General features: G+C 37.5%; 1 protein-coding gene across 1 annotated transcript in view; it reads right to left on the bottom strand.

The window, feature by feature from the left end:
• Window positions 1–18,514, bottom strand: part of LOC135223612 (phospholipid-transporting ATPase ID-like) — a gene marked incomplete in the record, with an annotated part of 252,267 nt that overhangs the window by 56,386 nt on the left and 177,367 nt on the right. The window contains 3 exon segments of the mRNA XM_064262219.1: window positions 11,428–11,651; window positions 11,917–12,045; window positions 12,174–12,322. Of these exon segments, the coding sequence (XP_064118289.1) occupies window positions 11,428–11,651; window positions 11,917–12,045; window positions 12,174–12,322 (502 nt within the window).

Below are 18,514 nucleotides of genomic sequence, written 5' to 3' on the forward strand. Positions count from 1 at the left end.
TTCCTCCCGAAGAGCCAAGAACTTCAGAGAATCTGGAGGATAAGCCTTCCTGAGCTGCGGTTGTCCGACAGAGGAGGAGAGAAGTCAAATGGCAGTAGGTACCCCACCTGAAGGACATCTACCACCCACTTCTCCGCCCCATAACTCTGCCACTTGGCCCAATGGCCCGCCAGGCATCCCCCCCACCCGTGGCACAGAAGAGGGACAGGTGCCTAACCTACTGACGGCCCCCTTTACCTCTGCCCCTTGGGCCCATTCTTGGCTTAAAGGAACGAGAGTGAAAAGGACGTTGATCCTCTGACCTAGGCTGAGTCGAAAGGGAAGGCCCTGCCAAACTTGAATTCCTCGACGGCCTACCAGGCGACGATCTTCTTGACTGCTGCTGGACAGGGGAAGGAGGAGGAGCCGGACGTCTCCAAGGACGAGACTCCAACTTAGACACGGCCTGGTGCACCAGTCTGTCTTTGGTGTCAGCCTGACGCCAGTCTATCGCATTCTAATCAGCAGAAGGTTAGCCCATAAATTAACACCGAGGTGAGACATAAGAAAACGCCTTGCCCCCGGACTGCAACAGACTGGCAAGCAAGGATGCACTCACCAACCCTGCTGGGGACCTGTCAGAAGCTATCTTGGCAATGACCGTAGACCAGAAGTCCAGCCAAGAAACCGTCTGCAACATGGAGGCTGCCATAGACTCCAATGCTGAGGCATCCTGCGGAGACAAGGACGAAGCCACCGACCTCACCTGCTCCAAAGTCAATCCCGGCTTCAGGCAAATAACATCTGGGTTAAGATGATGCGACATCAAAAAAGCAGAGTTCGTAGCATGGTGCTTCCCATGCCTCGTGAGAGGAGGGGGTAGTAGTTTGGCAGAGCCCCTAGAGCGAAGCAAACTGTCCAGGTCCGAAACAGAGGCGTTAACCTTATGCAAGACTGACTGGACGTGCCCCGACAAGGGAAGCTGAAGAGATGATTTGGGATCCTGCGTAGCTCCCACCAAGGCTTCCAAGCAAGAAGGAGTGAAAGACGACCGAGCCTGAGACCTACTTTCCAAATTGTTGAACCCACGAATGAGATCAACCACTTCCGAAAAGGAAGACAAAACTCTTCCGTGTCGCCCTCCTCCCGCTCCAGCATTGGAGACCGACGACGAGAAGGATGTGTAGGCTCCTCTAAGGCACCTTCCCCATTAAAATTAACAGAAGGATCAGCAGCCAAACACCCGAAACACCAACTAACCTGTCTGGGCTGGGTCCATGCGTCGGCTCCCGAGATGAACCCACTATAACACTAGGAACATCACTACATTTTCCTCCAACAGATGATTCATTAACATGTCTGTGAATGGTCACGGCCGTGGCAGACTTACGAACGTGAGTTGAGAGGAATTCTGAACACTCAAGATTGAAGGAGAATCCTCCAGAGGGGGCAGGCAAACACTCCTGCTGCACCAACTTCGCGCTCACCACCTTCGACCTCTTGATAGGCGCCTTGAGATCCTTACGGCGACGAATAGGCCTTGGAGAAGAAGGAGCACTTGCATCATGTGCACGGACAGGGGAGGTTGCAACACGCTCGCGATGTGCACGGATTGGGGGGAGGTTGCAACACGGCTGCGATTCGATGCAGAGGACGAAGCAGCTGCTGCAGATTACACAAGGGAAGATACACTAACACTCTCCGAAACACCAACACTCTTGGGAATATGTCCGCGTTGTTCCTCCCTTGTAGGTGAAGAAAGAGCAAAGTCCTTAGCCTTCCAACACTTGATACGCCGACGTGGCGTAGAGGGGGAAGAGGGAGAGGAAGACAGTACTGGTTCCTTAAGCGATCTCTTCGTAGGAGGCAGGGACGAAGCAACGTGTTTCCTTCCAATCCTCCCAACCGACAAGGCAGCCAACTTATCATCCAAAAGAGAGTCCAACCTCTTAAGCACTGCCTGGCATATACTAACCTCAGACTGATCTGCAAGAGAAGGCTCCGATGACATGGAAGGGAGATGTAGCGAACTGGGAGGCAGAGATGATGTCACGACTGAGATAGGCAGTGCAGAGGAGACGACTGGGAGTGACGTCACAAGTGGTGATGACGTCATGCCTTCCCCTCAGTGTGAAGGGGAATCAGACGCCACTGGCGGAGGAATACACAACGACGGATCCCGTGACATCATCAACAGGGCTGATGCCACAGCTTCCCTGCGACTCGAAGAAGCAGCAACAGAAACTGGCGGAGCAATACAAGATGGCTGACCTTGGCTACCCACAAAGATGAGGAGGGGATGGTCTGGCCAGCCTGAGGAGGGGAGTAGCGAGCCTCCAAAAAGTGTGCAAGCAACCCCTCGAAGGACGGGGTACCCTCTAGCCCGAGCGTCTTCCAAATCGCCGCCATCTTGGACGCCTACGACTCTGGAATAAATGAGAATGATGAAAAAGCCTCCCCCATCCCGAGAATATAATTAACTCCCGAAGCAGAAGGGGCGACATTACAAAAATCAGGCCGATGGCCTCCCGATACTTCCAGCGACGAATCAATGGAAGAAAAGGAAGGAATTGATACTGCAGGAGATGAAGCATTGGGATGAGGTGAAAAACCTTCCCAAGAAGGAAGAGTCGAAACTTTCCGGTGCTCTCTCTTGCTATAAAACGACTTCCACTGCTTTTTAGGCCATGCCCGGCATTCCGTACAAAGATTCGTTATACAGTGGACCCCCCTTCATTGCGTTCTCCAGATTTGCGGACTCACACATTCGTGGATTACTCTCGGGAACGTTTCCCCACATTATTTGCAGAAAATTCGCGCATTTGCGGTATTGTTCTGAGAAATCTCCACAAATTCCTGTTTTTTTTTATCAATTTCATCATAAAATGCACTTTTTATGATAAAACTATTAAAAAAAACCAGGTATAAAATTTTTTAGTGGGTTTTTCTTGAGTTTTAACTAACAAAATAGGTGGTTTTAAGCATTATTAAGGGGTTCCAACTATTTGCGGGTTCTAACTATTCACATGGGGGTCTGGTACGCATCCCCTGCGAATACAGGGGATCACTGTAGTACAAAAATTAAAGCGGCACCTCCTACATGTGATGTGGGGATCAGTCGCTGCTGAAGCCAAAAAACGAGAACATGGAAAACCTGGAATTCCGGGGCACACACGTTGACGAGGCCGAGAAGGAGCAGAAAAAGCATAATATCAGCAAACACACACACACTAAACACAAGCGAAATGGGCAATGAACCGGGTAAAGGCCAAGAGAGGTTAACCACTACACTCGCCCAGGCAGTTAGGGAAAAGACTGACGCGTTGGCGTAGGTGAATGACCTTTGACTATTCTTCACCCAATCTACACATGCGTTGCCAGATATCACAAGATTCCTTGCTTTCATCTGTTTATTAACTGGATCCAGCTAGGCACTGGAAATTATCCTATTGTTAAGACCGAAGGTTTGTTCGCGTATGAACAAAGTAACTTGTTTTTCTGATTAAAATATAGCCTTACTTTGGTAGGATTCCACTCAATTCGTACTGAACAGTAATGTCTTTTTATAAATGGTTGCATTATGTTTACTAATGAGCTCAGAAATTACAGTGAGAGAAACTATTGCAATTTTTTTCCCATAATCACAAATTTTTTTTCCTATATGAAAGTATGAGTTTTTTTATATTAATGAACTATATCACACAAACATCTTGTGTACAGTTATGTAGTAAACATTATGTTATTCTAACATCTAAATCTTAAAATAAAAAGATAGAAAAAATATTTAAATTGATATAACAAAGAAATAAATATAATATGAAACACACACACATGTGAAGGACTACAGCATGTTTGTTTTAAATACCATGCCCTTCATGCTCACTTTCTTATACAGATTTCTCTTACACAAATTGTTCTAGGCCATCTCGGTATGAATAGTGAAAAATGTAGTGCAATCTTGAGTGTTTTTCACTCCTTACTGACCCATAAAATTGATGCTGAAGACACCCTAAACAATGACATCCTAAAGGACATTAATGACAAGCTGTTAAATATCATTAACCAAAAGAAGGGGTTGAGTCGCACAGCACAACTTTGGTCGCTGTATCATGAACAAGTATCCCTAATGAAGCTCTTTGTGAGGGCTGAACATACAGGACAATGGGATTTGCACCTGTATTGTGTGAGAGAGATGCCTCCACATTTTCATGCTGCAGGACATTTACATTATGCCAAAGCAGCACAGATCTATTTGCCACAAATGACTGAATATTGAACTATACAATGCCAGAGAAAGAATATGAACTGACCACAAATGGAGTTTTCACAGTGCATCGAAGCAATTGTTACTGGTCTGCAATATGTAAGGGTATGATAATCGAGCAGTTTTTGATGAAGGGATTTAAATCTTTTGAGTATTTATGCATGGCAGGGGCATTACTGAAGTATTTTAGCTCATTGGATAAAAGTAATGCCAGCAAGCACACAAATTTGTGAAGCATTGGAGAGCTTTACTGGTGTATCCTCTGCAACAAGAGAACAGCATGTTGAATTGCAAGACTCACACCAAATTCATGATGAGAAACCATTTTCAGGCACTGAAAAACAGGCTGGAATCTCACTCTTCATTTCAAGAAGCATTTAGTGGATTGGTATCTCTAGGAACAGGAATAATTGCTGATAATTCAGTGAACCGTGACAGCAAAATCAATTGCCTGAAAGAAATGTATGATATGAGATGGCAAACATTTTTCAGATATACACCTGAAATGAAAATATAGAGTGCAGTCAATATCAGTACACAATGACATATGGACTTGAGTTCACAAAGATATTGTTGCAGTGAACTCTCAACAGCTATTCAACAGAATTATATGTGCTCATAAAGATGATGAACTAGCCAATTATACGACCTATGAGCTGGCCCCCAAGCCTCCTTCACTGTTTAATGACATCTCAATGAGGAAAGGAAACAAATCAGCATTAGCAACTATGCTAGAATCTTGTGGACCTTGGGAGGGATTAGTTGTAGATGAATATAGGTATGTCATGGATTGAGGTCATCTTCTTCATAAAGTTGTGTGGCCAAGGCCAGCTATGTGCTGGGATATTTTGCAAGATTATGTTCTCAAACATTACATCAAAGATACAACTGTTGTATTTGAAGGCTACCCAGAAGAACCAACAATCAAATCTTAAGAACAAAAATGCATTTGTTGTTCCTCCATGCAGTCACATGTGACACAACATCGGCTATGTATGAGAAGGGAAAAAGAAGTCATTTAATATCTTAAAGAATAGGCAAGACTTGCGTGACACTTTCTGTATTTGATAACCCAGCAGCATCTAAAGATGAAGTGACCCAAGCTGGTGAGGCTTTCCTCCTTTATGTGAATGGAGCAGTGAAAGCTGACAGATGTCAAACCTTGGATATGTTTCACTTTTATGAATACAAGAGAACAGTAGGAAAAATGTCAGTCAAATCTGTATTTAATCTCTCACACTGCCACCAACAAATGATAGAGCTTGCTTGTACTCTTTTAGGGTGTTCTTGCAAGTACAAAATTAGCATGACAACTATCTCTCCCGTCAAAAGGGGGTGGTAATCTTGTGGAACTGGACTGAAACCAATGCCTTTTATTAATCATTCAGCTCCAGATGAACTGTTACACTTAGTCAGCTGTAATTGCTGCAAAGGCTGTCGCCATCAATGTCAAAATTCATAACTATTTAAGGAAGTAGATGAATTGGAAGGTGAGACTATATAAAATTCATTTTGAAGCATGCACGTACACTCAGTTTGCGTGGTATTTACATATGATTCAAAATTTGAATTGATTTTATTCTAATTGTTCTCATTAGTACCTTCATGGCATCTTCATGATAAATAGTCTATTCAAGGAATGGAGTAATACCCCGAACTTACACGAGGTTAGGTTCCAGACACCCTCGCGTAACGGGAAGTTTCACATAAGTTTGGCATGGTCTCTAAAAATGCTAATAAATGCTTACTTCTAGTTTGAACACTAAATATGACTATATCATGTTTCTTAAGTATTAAGTTAACTTTTAAATGAAATTAAAGTTACTGTAATTTGATTTCAAAGTTAGTTTAATACATTACCCTTAGAAAAGAAATAACTGGTTGGCGTAATAAAGGGATTTTGACGAAGGAAAAATCTATTTCTGGGCAGCGACCTGTGTCGCCCTGTGAAATGGTTCCTTTGATACTATTTCTGAAGAATAAATATTGCTATTCATCCTAGAGAAAAAAGAAACAATATAATGCCAAGATAAATGGCTCGCTCACTTCTTATAGAAGTGTCGGTATAGTAAGGAGCGAGTGGGGGAATCACTACCAGAGGTCCCTTGCCATTTAGCTTCTTCCTTCGGCAAAACCCCGAACATACCTGGTTGGCGTAATAATAGTGACATAACTGCTACGTGCATACGTATCAATTTTCATATGTATACTAATGTTACCCCTAATTCATGTTATGGCATTTTCTTTTTCCCTCAGAGTAAAAGAAGTTTTCTTAGCGTCACTAGGTAGGTACACAACTCAATGAAATAAAGAAAACATGTATGTACATCCATAATGTTTGCAGAGGGTGAAGGTAAAATTCTATCAATTTAAAGCCATGTACGTACTAGTGTGAGGGCTAACTATGAAAGAGAGAGAGAGAGAGAGAGAGAGAGAGAGAGAGGAGAGGAGAGGAGAGAGAGAGACGATGAGAGAGAGAGAGAGAGAGAGAGAGAGAGAGAGAGAGAGAGAGAGAAACACGTATGTCACGTGAGGTAAAGCTCTGGAGGGGTATAATCTTTAAAAAGTGCAAATGGGATCGCATCTTCTGAAAGTACATTAACTGTATGTGCTGTAATTATGTAACATAGTACATACAGATTGTACCAGTACTTTTCTCCCAGGTTAAGATAGTAATTTTCACAAAACGACAACTCTGTTAGGTCTCTGATATGTTTTACTAGTTGATCATGAAGCTCTTATATAGCGACAAACACTAAGAATTACGTACTGCCTATGTACATATTTTCAAAAATATAAATAGCATAGACAGAATCTTCATACTGATCTTACACTTAAAAGCATGAAAACTTGAATTATAATGGTTCAGAAATTAAACAAAGTTTCTGAAGGGATATCATCTTTGAAAAGTGCAGTAACTTTGTGAATAGGTATTGCATCTTGTAAAGGTACATATATGCACTAACTGTAGGTGCTGTAATTACCTTAGTATCATATTTATGCATGTACAAAAATAAAAATAATGTATTTTTGATAAAGATTTTATACATAAAGGTTTTAAAACTTAAAAATTTACATAATAAATTAAACATAAACACTTTTGCAGGGTTTTGCAGTGTTTCTGCACATGTTTGCGCTATTGTGAAGAACTCGTGAATGATAGTAATTAGTTAAGTTCCAATGAAAAGTTCGCACTATTGTGAAATTGCGTAAATTACTTTGAATTATCATTGAGTAGTCCCTTCTTTGATGTTTTAGCTTCATCTTAGTAACTCCTATCTTAGTATCTTCGTGGGTTATAAGCTACTAAAAGGGTTTCCTCAGCCAATCTGACTTACTAAGGGCTTCTTTTCCACCAACAAATGCTGTAACATGGTCACCTATTGTAAAATCCTCTAACTGATCCTCTTGCTGTCTTACTCATGTAAAACAGACTTTCCATGTCCAAGAAGAACCCTTTTGAAGTCTCTCTAAATTCTGGCTTCTTTACATGAAACACTGGTGCCATAATCTCTGAAGAAGGAATCTGTTCAGCTACAGTTATCTCTCACGTTCTCTATAGTACACATATAGTAACCAATTCCATATATGTATGTGATGTATGACTATATTTCATAGGCCAGAAGGATTATTGTTTTCAACAGGAATAGTATTGGCCTTCTCTAACATCATCTTTCCATGATGCTTAACAATGACAATATCTTCAAGAAACATGATTCCTTAACTAGATCTTATTTAAATTCACTTCTGTGTCAGACTTCTTTCGTATGTTTCCTTGAATTCATATGGTTTTATCAGTAAATTTGCTAAGTAAATACAAGTTCCAAAGGTTTTCTGTGAAAGAAACTTATGATTGATTCAACATTTACAAATATAGGAGGAATGGAATTTTCTGTAAATTAATATAATTGGAAGAGAAACTGTTTTTGTGATTAACTGCAAACTCCACCAGTTCAGAAAGAAACCTACAAGCGTACATGCTTTTTTTAATAGAAAAAAAGCATTAGTTCTCTCTACTCTCCTCTGTCTTGTGCATTTTCCCACTTAATTCCTATCTGACCAAGGACTTGATCCGCCTACTTCCATATCTAGTATTACTTTTCTAAATATTTCTTATCCATTCTCACCACATCTCCAAATCATCTCAATCTGAGATTTCAGCTTAATTCCCAGGTGTGGACACCAAATTACTTGGCTACTTCCTCATTTGTAATACGATCTTTCAGTTGCAATATAGATATGAATCTTAGCACTCAGTAATCATATAATTTCAAATTCTCCTCCATTTTCCTTGACATGGTCCATGCTTCTGCTGCACTGAGTGCAAGTCTCGTGCACATCTTTGCTCTACTTATTTACTAATGCAATTTTTTTTATCTACCATTAGTCCAGCAATCTCTTCCAGTCCATCCACACTGTAGCTACTATTTTGTTTTTTACTGTCCTTCCCATATATCCACAGTCCATGCTGTCTCCAAGGTAAAACCAATTTTTTATCTCTTCTGAGACCTGATGTCCTACCACAACAATGGTCTCCTATCCCTTGGGTCATCTTATGTACTTCAAGTCCTGAAAATCTCTCACTTCATGCATATTTTGTAATCCAGAGTATCTTGCAACAGAATCAATTACATTAGACACACATTATGTACCAAGATCATACCCCTACCTTTCCTGGAGCAACCACTTGGCCACATCCTGGCTGCTCTTTCCTTTGCTTTCTCTCTAGTCACATTATGCTACTTGTTACTAATTTGCTTTGAACTGATTTTCAATCCTATCCTCTCCACCTAGTTACTCCACATTTTTAACATTTCTACTATCTCTTCCCCCAATTCTACTACATATTAACAATAGGCCACTCATCTGCATATAGTATCAGCTCTTGGTACCCTTTACCTTAGTAATACCCCATAATTGCTTTCCACTTTAGATCTATAAATACATGGCACTATTTCTTCCCCTTGTAAATTTTCCCTAATTATAAAGAATGCCTCTGTTGCATAAAGCCAAAGTGACCATTAATATTATATATTTTCTAAATGTTTCTTCCTGTAACTTTTCCAATATTTTCATGGCATACTCAAAGCATCTTATTTCATTGTAATTTCCAAACTGTATTGCATTACCTTGTCACTTAAATATTACTAGTCATGCCTTTCCCCATTCCTCTGATCATATATTTTTCTTTATCAAGTTTTCACATACTTTTCCAGTCACCTTGACAATGAACAACTCTCAAGGGGCTTTTAGTATACTCAAATTATTTGAAATGATCCAGAGGCTTCTCCACATTTCATCTTTCCAAAGTTCTTTTAGCCTCTAATATGTAATAGTTTGTATTGGTCCCTCTATCTTGTTAACATTCTCCAGTTTGTATCAATCATTTTATTCAGAAAACATTTAAAATTATGTCACAATCATTAAAGTATCTTTCATTCCACCAGTATTTTCTACCTTTCTATCTTCTATATACCAATATTTTCTACTTTTCTACCTTCTATATAATTTGCCTTTTCCACATCTTTTCCATCCTTCATCAGCCATTTTGCAATCCTGAAAATTATTCCCTCTGCTCTGTACAAGTTCTGTTTCTATTCCACACAACTATTTCTCTTTGCCTGAGCTCCCTGCCATTCTCACTCCTCTTTTTCCCTTTATGCATCTAATCCTCTTCTCTGCCTATCCTCTGCCACAGACCAAAGGCTGTCTTATTTTCAACTGCCCTTGTACACCTTGATTCGACCACTATATCTCTCCCTCTCAATTTTTTCCCTAATGTCACTCAGCATCATTCTTTTAGTGTCTTTTGTTTGTATTCTTTCAGTGGTTTCTTCATATCACTTTTGGATGCAATATTTAGTGACTTTTTCTTGACACATATTTTATCTTTCATTGCTCAACATCATGGTTTTTATTCTTTTACTTGCCTCTTTCTTCATCTTCTCTATATTCATTCACTGATGTGAAACCATACTATTTCTATTATCTTTTGTATGCCTTCTCTCTGAAGTTACCACCAACCACTTTTTAGATATATATTTTCTGACAGTCTTGTGACACTACTCTTTGATTTCTTCAGTGTTTTCTTCAGTTTTTATCTTTTACCAAACAAGCTAGCATCAGTCTATGTTGTGATGACCACACCACCTGGCATAACAGTACAATACTGCTTCACTTTCATGACAATATAATCTCTCTCTTTTTAACATTCACACTTGTATGTTATGAATATCTCTGAGCTTCTTATATGCTGTTTTGTAACTAAGGTCTTGACTCAGACAGTATTTCAGTGCTGCCTCCATCTTAAGTTTTTTTTTCCCAAGCTATATCTTCCCATCACATTCTCATAACCAACTCTGTTAATTCCTAAGCACCCATTTACCACTTTTGCCTCTGAGTGAGGTACTTCTGTCACAATATTTAATGACATTCTCCAGATTTCTTGCCTTTGTTCCTATACTGTCCTCAACTTCATTTCAATGGTAATCTTAATCTCTATTATTACTATTTAATGTATTTCTCTTCTAGAACAATTTCATCACTCTTTCAATTACTTATCCAAATTTTATCACATCTTTTTACATTTCATCTTTCTCAGTGTCTATTCTACTCTATTTTGTCTTGTTTAGCTGCTGTTCCACCAGAATTTATATTGCTCCCTGTCATTATCGATTATATTTGTGCCCGCTCCTTATATCTTACCTTCAGTACACTGCCATGGCTTATTTTTTCTAGATAGCTTCTCCATATATTCCATGCTTTTTCCTCCCACTTTCCACACATTTATCAAGCTCATTTTTACAGGGGCTTATTTCTCTTTTAACTTTAAAAAGAGGTAAAATAGAAGTAAGAGGATGCTGGGAACAGAATAATTTCATATAAAGATATTTTTGTGGCTAATTTTTTCATGGCAAAAAATATTTAATTAGTACTATAAAAATTCATACAAATTTCAAGTACTTAGACTATAATATGAACCAAAAGTACTGTATTAAAACTTTTTGGCTTACACACAGCTAAAATATTTTTACTGTTAAAATACTATAAAAACAGCAATTTCACATCAATTTTTCATCAGTGATCATTCATAACTTTAACAAGTAAATCTGCAACGAAACCATTTATAATCTGTAAAAGTAACTGAAAAAGTCATTAACAAATCAAGCAAATTTTTTTCTTACCTGGGCTGAAAAGGCCACAAAAAAGGCAAACCAAAAGTGGCACAAAGTGAAGGCAAAATTTTTGTAGAAGAAGTATCTCAAAAATTTACACATCCGATAATATGACCAACGCCCGTGCACTAGTAATAGCCTTTCCAAGAATCTGAATTGTGCAACAGAGTAATCCGACGCTAACACAGCCTGCAAACCTTCTTGACCAGAGATCCCTACACCTATATGCGCCGCTGAAAAATATAATACATTTCATAAACGACAATAAAAAAAGTGGAATGATACAATTGTAGAAAATCTAAAAATTCATCTCATGATCTGAAATAGATAAACTATAAAATGCTATCTGCATAAAAAAATACATAACTTACATAGTTAATAAATCAACTGTAAAATACTATCAGCATAAAAAATAACTTACATAGTAAACTAAGGAACACCAAAATTCTTAAAACTCTGTAAATGCTCATGACCTGAATGGTCAACAATATGACTTACTTTTGATCATTGAAACATCATTAGCACCATCACCAACAGCTAATGTCACTGCCTTTTTGTAACGTTTAACCAGGTCCACAACCATAGCCTTTTGTAATGGAGTTACTCGGCAACATATAACAGAACGACCTGATAAGACGATTTAAAGGATCAAATTACAAATCATAAATGTAACCATAAAACTTATTGCACCATATTTCAATTGATAGTTTACTTGGATATGATATCAATAGTAATATAATGTGTATGATACTTACACTGGCTAGCAACTTCCAAGAAAAGGAGTTCCAGCTTGGGATTTAAAGCCCACACTAAGGAATGTCCATTTATAACGAGAGCAAACCCACCATTGGATTCACCAGCATCACTCAAGTTATCTTGTCCAACTCCTTCATCACTGTAAATACTAATAATGTAAAATTTTATCAGAAATTAACACAACAAGGCATCCAGAGCTCCCTAAACTTGCCAAGTGAGTCATGCTACAGCACATTCTTAATACAAATTTGTGGTGTTATTGAAGCCTATTATTCTTTAAATTCCTCTTTCCACAGGGGAAGATGTGAGAGGTGCCCTACAAATTTTCTTATATTTCTTATTTGAAGTAGCACTTTCCAATTTGCTTTTGTGCCTGTGCTAAGGCCTCGCTGTGATATTACAGCATGTCAATTATATATTACTTGTTAGGTAATCACAGTTAAGAGCTTTCATTAACTGAAGTCTACCTCGTGTTTTGATTGAAAACATGTTCTGTAATTTTGTAACAACAGTTAGCATCTGAGGTATTACAAAATAGTTATATACATACAGAAAAGAAGTAGGCTATCTCTTTGAATCACATAGAACATAAATAATCTCTTTCTCTCTCTCTTAATCATGTATTTTTTCTACAGGCGGAGAATACATTTCAATGAAAGTCTTGTCAAGCGGTGAATATTTATTTTTGGTCTAAGCCATATGAAATAAACATTCAAGTTCTCCTTATGTCATGAGCATGAGCATAAGCAATAATATGAAATGAAAACAGGATTGGAAGTGTCTACCCATCAATGGGAAATAAATAGGCTTGAACTGTAATACTTGCCACACAATAAATACCAATTTAAAATACTTAAATCAAATATACAAAAATACACTCATTAGTATGTCAAGTGCACGTGAATCATTCATAAAAATAAGGGCAACAATATGGACATAGTAATTAAAAATCAGTATTTTCAGAATTGCTTAGTCAAGGGATGCACAGCCTTAATACAGTATGTCCCAAACTGACTAACCTATTGCGATACCCAAATTAGGTGTGTAGTAAAAATTAAATATGACAAAGTTATAAATAAATTACAGGGGTGTTGAAAAGTTTTACCTATCTTTCTACACTTCCAATTACAACTAGAATTGTATGCCTAAATCACTGATAGTGTAATAAAATGATCATACTAACATTTTTGAGCCTTTAAATAAACTTTTGCAATTTTATTTCAGCTCTACAGTGTATTGAATATTTATTAAATAGATCGTCTTGTTTGTGTACTCTATTGTTTTACAAGTTCTTTAGATTTAACAACTTATTTGTGAACTATCCCTTTTTACATGACACTGCCAAAATATTTGCTTTATTATAAATAGTTTAACCAGAACATGCTTTATGGGTAAAATTTATTGGTAATTATTTTCCACCAATATTCCACAAACTTGTGAAAAGAAATTTGTATTTTTCCCAACATACAAACTAATGCCTTCATATACGTATGGAGTACTCCGTGCTTACCTAGCTTCGGCTGTTCTCAACTCATCTATGAAAACAAAATCCTAACACTACCTAGGTCACATGGGTTGACCTGATGCAACCTTCTTCTCCCGTTGTATGAGACAGCCCATATTGCAGCTCCACTCAACCTCCTAGAAGGAGTGGGTGTGGGACAAGGAGAATAATTTTACCTATATGAATGTGCAGGTTCATATATTAGGAAAAACACAAATTTCTTTTCAATTTGGTATTTGTTCCGACATGAACACAAACTTATGCTTTCATAAATGGAGCCTTACCTCAAGGTGGGAGGACGATCTCTCAGGTAAACATGTAGTGACATTACCCCTAATACCCCAAGGACTGTAAGGGAAGTTGATTTAGTGTACTCACTTTCACTTTCCCTCCCAGTAGAACTCCTGTAGGGCTCTACATCATTAATTGACTCAAGGTGAAGGTATCTCAGGACTGTGTGCTATGTACTATATCCTTAAGGTAGAAAAAGTGAAAGTCATCTACCTCTTCCAGACCCTGGCCTGGAGGACCTATCCTACCAAGTGGTTCTTCTTAAATGCCACTGACGAACCTATTCCTCTGATGTCGTGAGTCCTGACTGGGGCGGGGAAGGTACACTCAAAGCTCTAACTGGGCATAGCACCATTCCGTCCTGTTTGTTGCTTACAAAGTACTTAAGCGAGGGAATGGAACAACCATCAAACCTCAATTCATATGTGGAGAGGTTCTGTGTCTTGACCACAGATTCTGGGAAGAAGGTAAAACCCAACACATCCATCCATGGGTGTGGGTCTTGTCGTATAAGAGGGCATGAAGTTTGCCCACCTTCTTCATCAATGCCAGTTCCAACAGGAACACTGATTTTAGGGTTAAGTTCCAGTCTGAGGCCTTCCGAGTGGTTCACAGGGCGCTTTCCTCAGTGAAGCTAGAACCTTGGTGATGCTTCATTCTAGGGGTTTCAATTCTCGAGGAGAGCAACTCTTTTCGAAGTTTCTAACTATGTTCAACAACTCTCATGACACTGACAGGTCTGAATACCTGGGAGAGAGTGGACCTATAGCCTTTAATTGGGGGCAAGGAAAGATGCTCTTTCAAACGCATGAAAAGAAGGAACTCCGCCACATCCTTCACAACTGCTCTGAGGGGATGGGGGCTCTTCTCACTGCACCAACAAATGAAGAACTTCCATTTTCCCTGGTACAGACTGAGGGAAGAGGGTCTACAGGGGCTGGCAATGATTGCAGCAACTTCTCCTTAAAAGTCTTTACTTCTAGAGTTGCTGAATAGCCTTTCTTTCTGAGAAGCATTGCTTACCATGAGCCTTGCCTGGCACCTTAGATGGTACTGAAGGTTCTTTGCATTGTCCCTTGGGCCCAAGGACATTGGTATCTTCGTTTTACTTTTCATCTGTTCCTTTTCTTCTTTTTCTATTAAGCTACCTCTCATTTAAGAACTAACCCTTTAATCATGCCCTAAAAGTCTAGAAATGCAACTTGGTGGTCTTTTATAACTGTTTATAATGAGGTGTGCTAACAGAATCTTTTGCATTTTACCCAATAGTACTGCAGTATCTTTGAACATTTCAAAATTGCAGTTACAGCATTTGTATTCATTGTTGTAAGTTTGAGAATACTTTAAAAAAGTAATCATCTCAACATCAGTAATAAGTGGAGCATGCTGAACAATTCTCAGTGTAAATGATTTTTCTGAAGGAAGAAAAGTTGATAAGGGCACTCTTACATCAATTACTTTGCATGCTTGGCATAATGGTGTATACTTACAATATATAATGGTTTTAATACAGTAATTCAACATTCTCAAAACTTCTGCATATTTAATATAAATTTATTTGAACAGTCTAATCAAAAGTAACAACTGTATTAAAATGTCACAATTTTATTCTCTGTGAGCTGTTTAAACAAAGAATACATTATCCTGAGACAGCATGCCTATTCAGTTTGAGGCCTTTTATCTTGTTCCATTAGAATATGTGCAAATTATAGTTCATATTAAATCATAAATTTTTAAGCAACAGTTTTAATTCCATGTCTCATAATCTTCTTTCAAACTGCAAAGATGAAGAATAAGAATAATTAAACACTGTGATGCTAACAATGTATGACCAATAAGGGCCCAGCTGACAAACCATGAGAGGACTCTGGTATTATTGGTTCTACTGGAACAACTTAACTGATATTGGCATTATGTAATACATATCAGGTAGTTAACCAGAACAAAAAGTCAAAACCATAACTTCTACAGGATGGACGAGTATTTTGTTTGCTGATATGGTTATATAATAATGCAAAGTGGTGCTGATGTGAAATAAATAAGCAAAAATTCATGCAACTTGAACTGCATGTGCAAAGTGTTCGGAAAAAATCTGGCCTGAAATGAAAGTGTCTACATTAAGATGCAAAAATATATGATGAAAATTTTTTATAACATCTTGGCCATAGATTTCCTTATATACAGTGTTCCCCCTGTATTCACGGAGGATGGGTGCCAGACCCCACCACAAATAGCTAGAGTCTGCAAATAGTTGAAACCCCATAACTGCTTAAAACTGCCTATTTTGTAAGTTAAAACTCAAGAAAACCCCACTAAAAATGTTTATACCTGGTTTTTTAAAAGTTTTATCACAAAACATGCATTTTATGATGAAATTAATAAAAAAAACAGGAATTTGTGGATATTTCTAGTATAAAAATACTGCGAATAGGCAAATTTTCCACAAATATGGGGTATATGTTCTAAAGAGAAATTCACGAATACATGAGTCTGTGAATATGGAGGATTCACTGTACGTTATCAGAGTAGTATGTACTTACACAATATTAAAGTTGATTTCAGTATATTAAATATAATAATAAGTAAGAAACTAGAAATTACTTTAGTAACTGTACAGTTACACGAAGAATCATAGAACACTGGAACAGTATACTATGATATTGCATTAAATACATTTCTTTAAAGCTAATTGCTACAGAAGAAGCTCAAATATGCCTTGTTGTGCTTTTAAATACATAATATTCACAGCATTAAAATCCCAAAATACACACAGGTGTCATAAAGTACAAATCTGCAACAAACAAAACTCATTAGCAGTCACAAAACAATCTGTGCAACAGCACAATAACACCTCCAAAGCACCATCTACTAAATATGCTTCTAATAAATCTACTGAAAATGTCAATAGTACTTCAGCTATTTTTAAATTTTTCACTTTGTGGAATTTACTTCATACTGTAAAACACATTATCTTTAGCTACAATCAGAAAATTATTTGAACTTTTTTATAGTATACCAATTATAGAATCTTTCCAAAAGACTGATATCATAGAAGAAATGAATATCCATAAAGCAAAATAAATATGTAGCACCTCACTTTAACAAACCTATACTTGAGTAATTTTGCTATAACTTCAGCATGTGGAATAAATGTCTCTGCAAATTTTCATGACTTAAAGAAATGCACTTACAAAATATTCAGTACCTTAACAATAAAAATGTGAGTATGTTTAAAATATGGGACCCAAAGTTAGAATGACATACTCTCAAATTTTTTACACTGATTAGAAAAAGAATTCGGCATAGTCTATACATGTAGGTAACTCACAGAATCTCATTATGTTTTCAACATTTAAAATAGTTACTATGTTAACATTAACATCAGTACAGCATAAGTCTAAATTATCTTACAATGCTATAACCACTTTATAGCCAACCAATTACAATGGTCTACACGTCCATGAAAAATAATCTGATAATGGATATTTGTAAAAATTTAACATCCCAGATTCTTTTAGCATCTGCTTGAGAAAGTGCTGCTGTACTTTGATTGTATTTAGTATTTTTCTTCAAAGAAAATACTGCTGCATGCACTTAGCAATGGTGACTCCTACTGAGAAAGCAACAAACAACAAGAGCTATAGCTTACAAGTGCACACAAAGAACTAAGCTTAAATTATTTCAAAACTGGTCTTTATAAAATTTGTTTCCTCTAAGCCTTAATATTGTTTTGCATTCTATAAAAAATATGTAATATTGTTTTGGATTCTGTAAAGATATGCAAGTTGCTCGCCACATCCGTTTTCTTTTAAAAAAAATTTGTTTGAAAATTCTTACATTATTTTCTTATATGAAACAACTTGCATTCTAATTTTTCAATCTTCCTGTCAAGTTAAAGTGCATCAAACAGCAATATTAATATAGGACATCCAACCACCATCATGAAATATTTGTCATTTACTTGTACAGTACAAACAATAAAACAATAACACTGAAGTGCAATGCATTTCCATGGCTTAAAGTGAATTGAATCAACAGTCAATGAAAAACATTTTGATCACACATAAAAGAAATAAACTTTCCATCAGGTAGCTAAAAAGATGTCAAAAGTCCAATTTTCTTAGAAAGAAATGTCTTGACTTCAAAAGTCAATCAATAAAGTTTAGTCCTCTGCATATGAAAGAATTCTATTCTAAGAGCTTGTTGATTTCAATTTATTTGGAAGTCCTACAAAAGTTAGCCTAGGCATCCAGCAGTGTAGTTAGCCTACTAAAAAAATTGTTTACTTAAAGCATGGGACATGAATGAACCTTACATGCTGCTGCCACATCTGAAATTCCAGCAAAATTTCTCAATTTTGCGCTTATTTAAACAGACATCAGTGACTGCAGCTTCAAAAGTTTGTAAATTGAAAGTCTGTATGTAGTTTCTCACAAGTATTATTATTTACTGTATATACCCAAATAGTGTACAGCATGAAGTTTTTATATCTTCCTATGAACACAAGATGGCCAAAAGAATTTGAAAAGAGGCTCTGGAGAGCTG

The sequence above is a fragment of the Macrobrachium nipponense genome, chromosome 10 (assembly GCF_015104395.2).
Source record: "Macrobrachium nipponense isolate FS-2020 chromosome 10, ASM1510439v2, whole genome shotgun sequence".
Taxonomy (NCBI): domain Eukaryota; kingdom Metazoa; phylum Arthropoda; class Malacostraca; order Decapoda; family Palaemonidae; genus Macrobrachium; species Macrobrachium nipponense.